A 12,174-nucleotide genomic window follows, 5' to 3' on the forward strand; every position below is an offset into this window, starting at 1 on the left:
AGGGCAATGGCACCCCACTCCAGTACCCTTGCCTGGAAAATCCCATGGATGGAGGAGCCTGGTGAGCTGCAGTCCATGGGGTCGCTGAGAGTTGCACAAGACTCAGTGACTTCACTTTCACTTTTCACTTTCATGCATTGGAGAAGGAAATGGCAACCCACTCCAGTGTTCTTGCCTGGAGAATCCCAGGGACGGGGGAGCCTGATGGACTGCCATCTATGGGGTTGCACAGAGTCGGACATGACTGAAGCAACTTAGCAGCAGCAGCAGTGAGGACTCGGTAGCTAGAGAAGTGAAAAATAAGCAGTAAGCTTCTGTGTATAAACATTTCATAACTGATCCAACAACTAGGAATTGGGGGAATATTGAGATAAAGGTCTAACAAAGTAAGTTCGAGAGATGGCAAAGAATAGGAATGGAGACCATCAGTTTAATTATTGTTTTTGAGAAGTTTTGATATAAATATCAGAAAAATGGGATGGTAAAGAAAAACAGTGAAAAAGAAAGACAACATTTTTTTTTTTTTTAATGTTGGGAGAAATAATAGTCTGTTCCTTTGCTCTGAAGAGAATGCTTCCTCAGAGAAAGAAAAAAGAATTACGGAGGAGAGAGTAGCATTGCTGGAGTGCACAGTTGATTAAGTGAGAGGGTGTCATCATAAGCACAAGTGAGAGGGTTGGCTTGTGCTTTTGGGAGATGGGAGGGGGGTTCAGAATGGGGAACACATGTATACCCATGGCTGATTCATGTCAATGTATGGCAGAAACCACTACAATATTTAAAAAAAACAAAACACACAGATGGGGGGTTGGGGGGGGGGAAGCTCAAAAGGGACGAGATATATGTATACCTATGGCTGATTCACATTGTTGTACAGCAGAAAGCAACACAGCACTGTTAAGCAATTATCCTCCAACTAAAACTGAATTTTTAAAAAAGCACAATCACTCTTTAGTAATATAGACACAAATGGGAAAGCATATTTGTACATAGAAGCAAACACGTGATGCTGAGTCTGAAGTTCTTTTCAATTGCTTCAAATTTCTCATAGACAAGAAAGCGAGATCAGCATTTGAGAATAAATATAGAGAAAAAGCATAGCTGGAGGTTTGAAATGGTTATCCAGGAGTGTGTGAGAGTGAATGGACTTGAGAGCTGTAAATGAGTCCTTGAATTTGAATTTCAGCTATAGTGCGGCTATAGATTCAAGCATTTAGCAAAAATCAACAATAATATTCTGTGAACGTCAATTCAACAAAGAAGTCTCTTGCATCATTGATGAATTCTATTAGTGTTTGATATGTTTGTCTATATTAATAAGTAAGATGAAAGTGAATCAAGGAAGTTATATGTCTGAATTTCTCTCATTTGTCAGTGACATTAGTTTTCCTAAAGTACAAAACTTTTGAATACTAGAAGAAACATTCCTCTACTTTTTATGTTATTTACAATATAATGGCTACAAACACGACACACTTTTAAGTTTAAACTGCATCACCAACTGGGCTCCCCAGTGGCTCAGATAGTAAATAATCTGCCTTTAACGCAGGAGGCCCGGATCGGCTCCCTGGGTCAGGAAGTTCCCATGGAGAAGAGAATGGCAACCCACTCTGTATTCTTGCCTGGAGAATCCCATGGACAGAGGAACCTGGCCAGGCTATAGTCCATGGGATCACAAAGAGTCAAACACGACTGAAGCGACTTAGCAGGCAGATTTCATTAACATATTTCCACCACTTTCTTAAGCCTAGACAATCAACAAAACCATGAATCAATCTCATAATTTGTAGAATTACCAGCTCCTTGGCATAAATACTTCCACTCTGACTAGTTGCAAGCTATCAACATGATTCACTGATAAATGAATAGTAGCAATAAATGATCAATAGAAGCCACTTTATGGCATCTCCATCATACACATACAATAAAAGCAATAATCTCTAAAGCAAAGATAATAGGAACAGGTAAAATGATTAGGGAGTGATGTCTTATATAAGTTACCTCTGTTTTTAATATAATTGACTCAATTGGAAGTTTATGTAATTTCATTTTAAATAATGATTGTGTTTAATATCTTGCCTACAAAATTTCTGGACATTAACAACAAGCTTTTTTGAACCAGTAATAGCTAGCTCTAGTACATCTTGGCTGTAGTAATTTCTAGTGGCATAAATTACAGGATAAACTTTGTACAGTAAATGATAAGTAAAATATTAATTCATTTTCCCTTTATAAAGAGTTCTTTTTTTTTAAGAAAGGCTTTCAACAGCCAGAACTTATTTTCATTAGCTGAATACCCAAGTCCCAGCATCTTGAACTGTAAGATATATATGGTAAGATTAACTGTGAATTTCCTCTGTATTTTATGGAACTGCCCTCCCCCTCAAATATATTATCAACCCGTGGTACCACTATGTCTTTTTCTGCTCTCCTAATTCTCTAATTGCGACCAACTGTTTCTACATTTAATCCACAAATGTCAGCCTCCAATAGTGTGCAAGGCAGCACAGTTTTTTGTTTAATTAATTTTTATTGGATATAGTTGCTTTACAATCAGGGCAGCATAGTTGATTGACCCACTGACCATTGTCTTTAATGAGCTTCCAAATTGCTGCAGCCCAGGAAGACAGAGTAAATGGGCCTTTTCTTCCTTTAGTGCATGTGTTTTACTTGAAAATTCAAATCTGTCTGTAGTGTTCATTTTAAAATATTTGACCAACAGATAAAAGGCTGATAATGTTTATGCTGGGTGCTAAAGCACACAGTTTATTTGCTGTGGGCTTGTGCATTTTTTATAGATCCATCTAATATTTTCTTGATAAATAATATCTTTTCCTCTGTAAAACTTTTATTTTCTAGTTTTGTAGCCTGTTTCTGGAGCAATACCTGACTACAGAAATCTATGCTTCCTCGTTCTCAATTTCAGAAAGAAAACCAGAGCTGTATATGAAAAGAGAAAACCAAACAGTTGTATTTGAGTTTATCATCTTGGGATTCTCCAACTTAAATGAGTTAAAATTTTTACTTTTCACTATTTTCCTGGTAGCATATATCTGTACTTTGGGAGGAAATACCTTCATAATTTTGGTGACCATGGCTGATCCATGCCTCCACACTCCCATGTATTTTTTTCTGGAAAACTTAGCTTTTCTTGACATCTGCTACACCACCACCAATGTCCCCCAGATGATGGTACATCTACTATCAGAGAGAAAAAGCATTTCTTATTTGGGTTGTGTAGTGCAACTTTTTGCATTTATTTTTTTTGTTGGGTCAGAGTCCCTGCTTCTGGCAGCCATGGCATATGATCGCTACATTGCAATCTGTAAGCCCTTAAGGTATTCAGTTATTATGAACAGGGTCCTGTATAGCCGGTTAGCAGCCTCCTGCTGGACTGGTGGTTTCCTCAACTCAGTGGTGCACACAGTACTGACATTCTGTCTGCCCTTCTGTGGCAACAACGAGATTAATTATTTCTTCTGTGACATCCCCCCTTTGCTGATCTTGTCTTGCGGGGACACTTCTGTCAATGAGTTGGCCCTACTCTCCATTGGGGTCTTCATAGGCTGGACTCCTTTTTTGTGTATCATACTTTCCTACCTTTATATTATTTCTACCATTTTAAGAATCAGGTCTTCTGAAGGGAGACAAAAGGCCTTTTCTACCTGTGCCTCCCACCTGATCATTGTCCTTCTCTATTATGGCAGCTCCATCTTCACATATGTATGACCCATATCAGCGTATTCACTGGAGAAGGACAGACTGATCTCAGTATTGTACAGTGTTGTCACCCCCATGTTAAACCCTATTATCTACTCTTTGAGGAATAAGGATATTAAAGAGGCTGCAAAAGTTGTGGGGAGAAAGTGGCAGGCTTCAAGCTCCCTCTCTTTTGCTGTGTAAATTTTCTAAGAAAATGATGTATTACAAAACTGTCCATCTTACTCTTAGAGCTGACTTTTGCAAATTACTCTCAAGTAAAATTAAAAGTCAATGCAAATTTTTATAGCCAGTAATTAGCAAACACTCTTGTTTAAAAAGTCTGTATAAAATATTGCAATTTTTTTTTTCCCAGAGATCAGTGAACTAAAAAGACAGGAATCACAAGGCCAACACTGAACAGAGTTGAAAATAAAAAAAAAAAAAATGTGAAATTGGCATTAGGGACTCCTTGTGAGGACTTCTGATGATCTTAGGAAGCGTTTGAGTTTCTGAACAGCATTTTAACATTCTTGTAAGATTGGAGGGCTAAAATTGGAATCTTGAGCTACCTAATTGAAATTTAGCTGGTATCCTCTATTTTATGTGGCAAATTTATCAATAACTCACGTGCCTGTGCTGTGCGTAGTCACTTATAGGCCTAGTGGCTATCATATTGGACAATGTATACTTAGGACAATTCTATCTTTGCAGTTATTGGGTAGTGCTTCTCTGAAAGAAGAAAACTAAGATAGGCAACTTGCTTTAAGAGATGTTGCAACCAATTGCAAAGTTAAAAAGATAGTGTGTTAATGATTCAGTTATACATTGATCATTGAAACAAACTGAAAAAAGTTCCATGAATAAACATATGTATTTGATTATGTGATAGATGAGGCCAGAAGAAGCTTGAAAGAAAAGTTGAGTAAGAATAATCTTTTCAATAAAAAGACAAAGGGGTTTATGATTCCAGCCTTACAGTTTATAAAAAAATCAGTTCTAGAATACTGCATACCTCAATGTATGCTGCTGCTGCTAAGTCGCTTCAGTCGTGTCCGACTCTGCGCAACCCCAGAGACGGCAGCCCACCAGGCTCCCCCATCCCTGGGATTCTCCAGGCAGGAACACTGGAGTGGGTTGCCATTTCCTTCTCCAATGCATGAAAGAGAAAAGTGAAAGTGAAGTCGCTCAGTTGTGTCCGACTCTTGGCAACACCATGGACTGGAGCCTACCTGGCTCCTCCGTCCATGGGATTTTCCAGGCAAGAGTACTGGAGTGGGTTGCCATTACCTCAGTGTATAAAAGAACAATAAAACCTTTAGAAAATGATATAGGGTGTACTACCATATCACATATGAATTTGTCAGATCCAATCCAGAGAAGAGACTGGAGACTACACAGTCTCCTTCGGAACATTGCGGCCTCTGGTTAGAAGGGCAACAGTCCCTGGGCTCAAAGGCTATGGGCTAGAGGACACCAGGCCTCATGGGTGGAGACCCTCAGTGCTTCCTGCAGCCTGTAGCCATTCAGCCCAGCCCTTTATGGCTCGGGCTGCTGCTCTGTGGTTAATGATCATGGTGGGTGGGGTTGACCTCGGTTTCCAGGGGACTGTCACTGTGGACACCATGTGAGACAAGGTGAATAAGTGACAAAGCCAACATTTTACATGTCAAAAGGAAATTAAAATTAAAAATATTAATATATTCCTTTCCACCCCCACTCAAGTCACTCTTGCTTAGGGATTGATTTTCTTTTTCTCTCTCAATTTTCTTGACTAATACTAAAGCCTCCTATTAAGTTTCCCCATTCTTCGCCCTATTTTACTAAATCTTACACATTTTGTCTGAATTAAACTCAAAGAACATATTTGTTAGAAGTTAATGAAGCAAAGAGAGAGGGAAGGTGCTTTAGATGGTTATGAGCTGTGTATTAGGAAGAAATAAATCTCTCTTGTTTCACTTGGTATCAAGTAATGTGTTTTAGACTTGTTTACGGACTTTCCTTTTTTCTTTCTGTTGACAGTAAATGCTTAGTAAATGCTTGTGATAGTCATCCATACTGTTGCATACACTGTAGCTCATTCACTTTTCATTGCTATATGGTATTCCATCACATAGGTAGGCCCATAAGCATTTTATTCATTCAGTAAACTTAACAAACATCTAAAGATTGTGTGAAGGTATTATTTTCACAATTTCTAATTAATTTCTGGAGAAAAATTTAAAAGGGAGACTTGTCCAACCTGGCATTAAGACATAAACTAAGGCCTACTAATGGAAAGTCAAGTTCTTGGTTCAAAAAGAAAAATATCATGGGATAGAGGTCTTAGATACAGACCCAAGAATTTGTATGGAAACAGTATATACTAAGTATGGTGCTACAGTAAATAATGAAAACTTAGTTATATTTTGGAAAAATCAGATCATTAAATGAAGAAAAAGAAAATTAGTTTTCTAACTTCCACTTTGTAAAAAGATGAAATTTAAGTGGAACAAGCAGCAAAATTTGAAATTTAAAAATTGTAAAGTTAATATAAAAAAGTTTCAAAGAATATATTTATGAACTAGCAGGGGGAAATTTTAAATAAATCTTAAACTGCACAGCCCATAACCTGAGAAAATATGGATTTTACCATGACAAAATTAATGAATTCTTTTCTATGGAAGGGTATAAAATTAGTGCACAGATGACCCCTTTCTATAAATTATTTGAAAAAGTTAAATTTATAAATGACCAGTGATGTCTTAAATAAGGAATTCCTACAAATGAATGAGAAAAAACCCCAGGAAACTTAATTAAGAATATGTGCAAAGAATAAACATAGCAGATTAGTAGGAGAGGAAATCCAAATGATTGACACACAAAAAATCTCCTCATAGAGATGTTCAAAATTGCTAGTAGTCTGAGTTATTCAAATTAGAATAATAATGAACCACCACCTCACTCCCATCAGATTGACAAAAACTAGAAAACTTGATAACTCCAAGCAATGTGAGGAACACTTGTATGCTTCTGTGGATGGTACAGGTACAACTGGGCTAGATGGTAGAATTTTGAAGATCAACCTTGTGTAATTTAACTCTACTCTGTGGAAAGTTGGTTTCACTTTGCTATAAATGTAATTTGTTCTAGAGAAGTCCCCTCTCATTCTGAGGTACTTGGATTTTCCAGGCAAGAATACTGGAGTGGGCTGCCATTTCCTTCTCCCAGGGATCTTCTCAACCCAGGGATCGAACCCGGGTCTCCTGCATTGCAGACAGGTGCTTTACTGTCTGACCCACTTGGGAAGCCCATAAAAATCTTTGCATTATCTTTAGTTTTCCAGAGTGAAAAGCTTTCCAGTGTATAGTGATAGAATGGATGATGGATGATAGAATTATATTCTAAAGTCGTGGTGGCTTGAGGAACTTAACTGCTTGAATATGGCTTAACTGCTTAACATGGATAGGACGGGAGAATTTTAGAAGTGGTAACAGAAGTGGTTTCTGAATGTTTTTGTTCCAAAATCAGTTTCATTAAAAAACAACAACAACAAACCTCTTGGAACCTACATATCAATACATTACACATCTTGCAGGATGTTAAAATATCATGTTTCCATTTTGGCTGAGACATTGAAGGTTACTAGCAAATCTATCCAAAAACAAGGTGCTAGGTCACTAAAGAAGTACATAGTTAGGGAATTGATTCTGTGGCTAAAGAGGATTTCTTCGGTGAGAACTGTGGTGTTAGGTAAGCCTCCCCCAGTCCCAGAAAAGTGCTTCCCTTTAACTTCAGCTGAAAGGAGAAAAGAGAACAAGTTAAAGAGCTTGACTGTACCACTGGAATTGTAGAGTTCAAGGACCAATATACAATAATGTGGTAGAGGAACAAAAAACTAGAAAACGGCTTTTCTTATAACAATGGGGAAAGGCTGCAAGATGATTCTCATTGGCAAGTTGTGGACCAAAAGGTAAGAGTCTACCTGGAACAGTTTTGATTTCACATGAGACTTCCAGAAGCAGAATTGCAATGGCAACAGAGCTGCTGGGGACTGAGGCAGGAATCGGAAGGAGCGAGTCTCTGGACCTCAGAGGTGTGTCTCTAGGGTCCTTAGAAGAGTCCACAAAACACAGGGACCTTCTGCATCCAGGGAGCATTGTCTTTGCCCATTCCAGTTCCTTGCACTGACTTTCAGAAATTGAGGATGCTCCTGGCATTCAGGTGGAAGACCCTGTATTCAGCACAGACTTTCCAGGGTCAGTTAATATCTGTCACTTCCTTGTGTTCATAAAAGTTTTTCTACATTAGGGTCTACAATTTGAATTGTGATCTCTGCACTTTTGGTGTATTTTTGATCACAGGTGAGTAAGTAGCTTTTTAATTGCTTAGCTATAGCTCTACATCTCTTGGAGATACATTTTCTATGCCTTGTTCTTTAGATGAGAGACTACGTAAGTGGGAAAGTGGAGTGTAATGAGCTGTGAGATTCCAAAGGAGGGAGAAATCGAACTCTCATCCCACGCTATGAATGGCAGGTTGAGTGTGTGCGAACTGCAGAGCTGCTGTTATTTTAGGCATTTCAGCATCACTCAGAATGGCCCTCTGCTGGCTTACTAATTCTTCATTAAATAAAGGACAGAAACATATGGTCAAAATCTGACTTACATGTCAATTTCTGTTTTATTTATCATTTTATTTCAAGTTCTCAAAATACATTTGTTGAATAAAAAGCAGCATGGGTTAGTCTAGTTGGTTGGTCACTTACCACCTCAAAAATGGAAGGAAAGATTGAAAAAGGTGAAGGAAGAGATAAGCAGTGATGGAAAACATGGATTAGAGAATGGGATTTTAGGGTCCCTCTCTTGACAATGCAGTTTGCATTAGAGAATTCATTTGATTCTGGTAAAGTGAAATACTATATTATGGGAATTTAACCCTTTATCCAACATATTTGTTCCTTCTACTGAAAGTATCCACAGTAGGTCACAGAGGGAAAAGACAAAAATTAAAACAAAAATACAAATAAACATCCTTTCAAACTTAGAATTCAAATATATATTTGTGTACAGACCAGGACAATCAATGAAGTTTATTGTTTTGATTAATATATAATACTTTCCTTCATTTTTACTTTTGCTTTTTATTTTTAAAATATTTATTTATTTGGCTGCACCAGATCTTAGTTGCAGTATACAGGATCTAGCCCCCTGACCAAGTATTGAATCCAGGCCCCCTGCATTGGGAGTGCAGAGTCTTAGCCACTGAACCACCAGGGAAGTATCTCACCTTCATTTTTAGAAAGTCATGTTTAATTTATCTTGTTAGCTTCTTTTTTGCATCAAACTACAAAATCAAGTATTTCTCCGTGAATTAGAATTTGAACATTTTAAACTAGGAGATTCTCTGTATTATTATTTTAATTTTATCACACATTTCTATTAATTCACCTAAGCCAAGCTCTAGAGCAATATCCTTTAATAATACAAGCATGAACACTTAATTTACAGCAGAGCCAGGAAATTAAAAAATTATAATAAGGATCAATTTTTCAAAAATTATTTAATTAAATATCAGATATTTAGTAACAATTATTAATAGATTTAACTACCAGGACATGGCAGGCATAGCCCACTGCCATTAACAATCAGGAATATAAGCGATTAGAGTTGGAAACAAATTGAAAGAATCCAGTTATGTGAATATAAGTGGTAGTAAAAGTATTTTTAAAGAAAATTCTATTGTCAGCAATAAAGTTTAATTTTTAGCTACTCAATCAAATGTGTATTAGTCTGGGACAGATAAAGCTTGCAATTTTCACCTGATGGCCACATAACTATCAGATATTTATTTTGCGGAAACTCAGTGTTTTCATCTGGAATTCAGAATGACAGCATTATTTATGTCAGAGGATTTGTCTAAAGAGTAAATTAGATTCTGGGTAGAAAGTACTCAAAGGTTTTAAGTGCTTTTCTCTACCCAGTACTTACAATAATTTGTCCAACAAACACTGAATCCTACAGTAGCCAAATGGCTCTTGAATTTTCCAGAATGATGACCAGCATCAGGGGGTCTCTAATTTATTAGGATGAATCTTTAAAAGTTTGTTAAAATATAGGACAGTTAACTCCAAGTTCAAGGAATCTAATTGAGTATGCTTATTACTGAAATTTATCATAACAAACATAATCATCCATTAATAAGGGTGGGTATATAAAAACTTTGCTGTATTCATATGAATATTTGTATATAATTCAAACTTCATGTTTCAGGAGAATATTTATTGCCATGAGAAATTATTGTAAAATGGTGCTTAAGGAAAAACCGCAGATTAAAACATGTACTTTCTGATCTCCATTTTGAATATTTTGTGCATGGAAAATTGATTAGATGAACCATTAGTAGAGGTTTTCTTGGTTGGAGATACTAATTTTTAATGCTTTTATTTTATTTTCAATATTTTCTAAATATTCTAACACAAATATATTAATTTTAATCAGAAAAAAGTAGATGATAAAAACTTTGGAAAAATTTATCTAAGAACATTGGGCATGCTCTCTACAATATCTTTTAAAATAACTCTAAAGCACTCTACAATGTGAAAAAAAATTCTCCTTGGATTTTGATTTGTTGAGCAATTTAGGAACTAGAAAAATCACAGGTAAAGAATGACCTGGGAATTTAAATTCAAACTATCCACAATTATCAGTGTAGTAGAGATGGCACCCCACTCCAATACTCTTGCCTGGAGGATTACATGGATGGAGGAGCCTGGTAGGCTGCAGTCCATGGGGTCGCAAAGAGTCAGACACGACTGAGCGACTTCACTTTCACTTTTCACTTTCATGCACTGGAGAAGGAAATGGCAACCCACTCCAGTGTTCTTGCCTGGAGAATCCCAGGGACGGGGGAGCCTGGTGGGCTGCCACACAGAGTTGGACACGACTGAAATGACTTAGCAGCAGTAGCAGAGACATTAGATCATGTTAAGCTTATGACACTTCTCTCTATTCACTTCTCTTTGGCACCAATAACTTATTAAGAAAGTCAGGAAATATCTTTGATGGAAACATTGATAACTGTTGCTGAAGTGAAGTGGCTAATGGTTGTTGGACTGGGCACCAAGAGTTTGTTCTTAGTCTACACAACTGAGCTGAGTTTTTCTAATGTCAATTAGAATGATAATTTGCAATTTTTCTAAATGTCAGGAAAACTTGGAATCTCAGAGTTAAGGGCAAGAAGATACATGTCTGAGGAATGTGTACTAACACCCTATTATACAAAGTGCAATGTTGCCCTATGTGAACCTGTTTCAGAAAAGGGAGTGTATGGGCAGTGGAATTGGGGTGGGGAAGGAGAGGGAGAGAAAGACGGGATGAAAGAGGGAGGGAAGGAGAGGATACTTGAAAGTTTTCCAAAAACAGGCTTTAGAAAATCTATCTCTGAAGGCAAAATAGAGCATAGTTTTAAGTCAGGTTGGCAGTTGGAAGGAATACATGCGATCACTACCATTTTCTTGATTCACAGTTGAAATTGCTAAGTTCAGGACATATTTTTCTCAACTTACATAGGATATACACAAGTTAGGTAAGCAGTCTTCAGCAAAAGAATTGGCAGGGAAGATGAGACCTGATTGCCATTCTAGGTCTCCAAAACAGGCTGGAGATACAGACTTAGACAGAACTAAGTGTGATCCCTCTTTAATTCTCACTGGCTGAGTGATCTCGAACACACTGTTTAACCTCTCTGAACTTTAAAACTTCATCTGCAAAATGAAGATGATAACACCTATTCTGAAGAGCTGTAGTGAATAGGAAAGGTCAGAAAGTAGTGCTATATCTTACCACAATGTATAACATCTAGAAAGCTACCATGTTCCCTTTAATCTAAAAATTTCTCTGTTCTTAGAAGAGGTCACAATAAACCAGGATCCATGCCTTTTACCTGTTTCTTCTGGTCTTGCAGATATGAACCACAATTTGTGTCAGGAGACCCTAACAAAGGGTGATTGACCTAACAAAGAGGTGGAAAAGCCTTTTAGTGCCTTTTATCCTTATGTCCTCTTCAGTCTCTATAAAAAATTATAACAAATTAAATTTTATATCAGTATTCAAGAATGGAAAAGAGGAGCAGGAATGGCTTTAAAGAAATTAGTGAATCCCAGAGTTTCTTCTATAAACTATTCTGCAACACATACTCACACATTACCAAGAAAATTCTGGTGGACCTGACCTAGCTTTTATTAACAGGGGATACTTAGGATGTATGGTTCCCTTTTGTGAGTTTCTATCTAATTGAACATTGTCTGTACTGTATAATTTTCAGTCAGTTCAGTTGCTCAGTCATGTCCAGCTCTTTGAGACGCCATGGACTGTAGCACACCAGGCTTCCCTGTCCATCACCAACTCCCAGAACTTGCTTAAACTCATGTCCATAGAGTCACTGATGCCATCCAAACATCAGATCCTCTGTCATCGCCTTCTCCTCCTGCCTTCA

At 37.4% G+C, this 12,174-nt stretch overlaps 1 protein-coding gene across 1 annotated transcript; it reads left to right on the forward strand.

Moving 5' to 3' along the window:
• The first annotated feature begins 2,946 nt into the window (after nucleotides 1–2,946).
• On the forward strand, nucleotides 2,947–3,903 carry LOC114109567 (olfactory receptor 5V1-like). The gene is given in 1 exon segment (XM_027958571.2): nucleotides 2,947–3,903. A coding segment is annotated over 1 exon segment (957 nt).
• The last annotated feature ends 8,271 nt before the right edge of the window (nucleotides 3,904–12,174 follow it).

This window comes from Ovis aries, chromosome 20, assembly GCF_016772045.2.
Source record: "Ovis aries strain OAR_USU_Benz2616 breed Rambouillet chromosome 20, ARS-UI_Ramb_v3.0, whole genome shotgun sequence".
In the NCBI taxonomy this organism is placed as follows: Eukaryota; Metazoa; Chordata; class Mammalia; order Artiodactyla; family Bovidae; genus Ovis; species Ovis aries.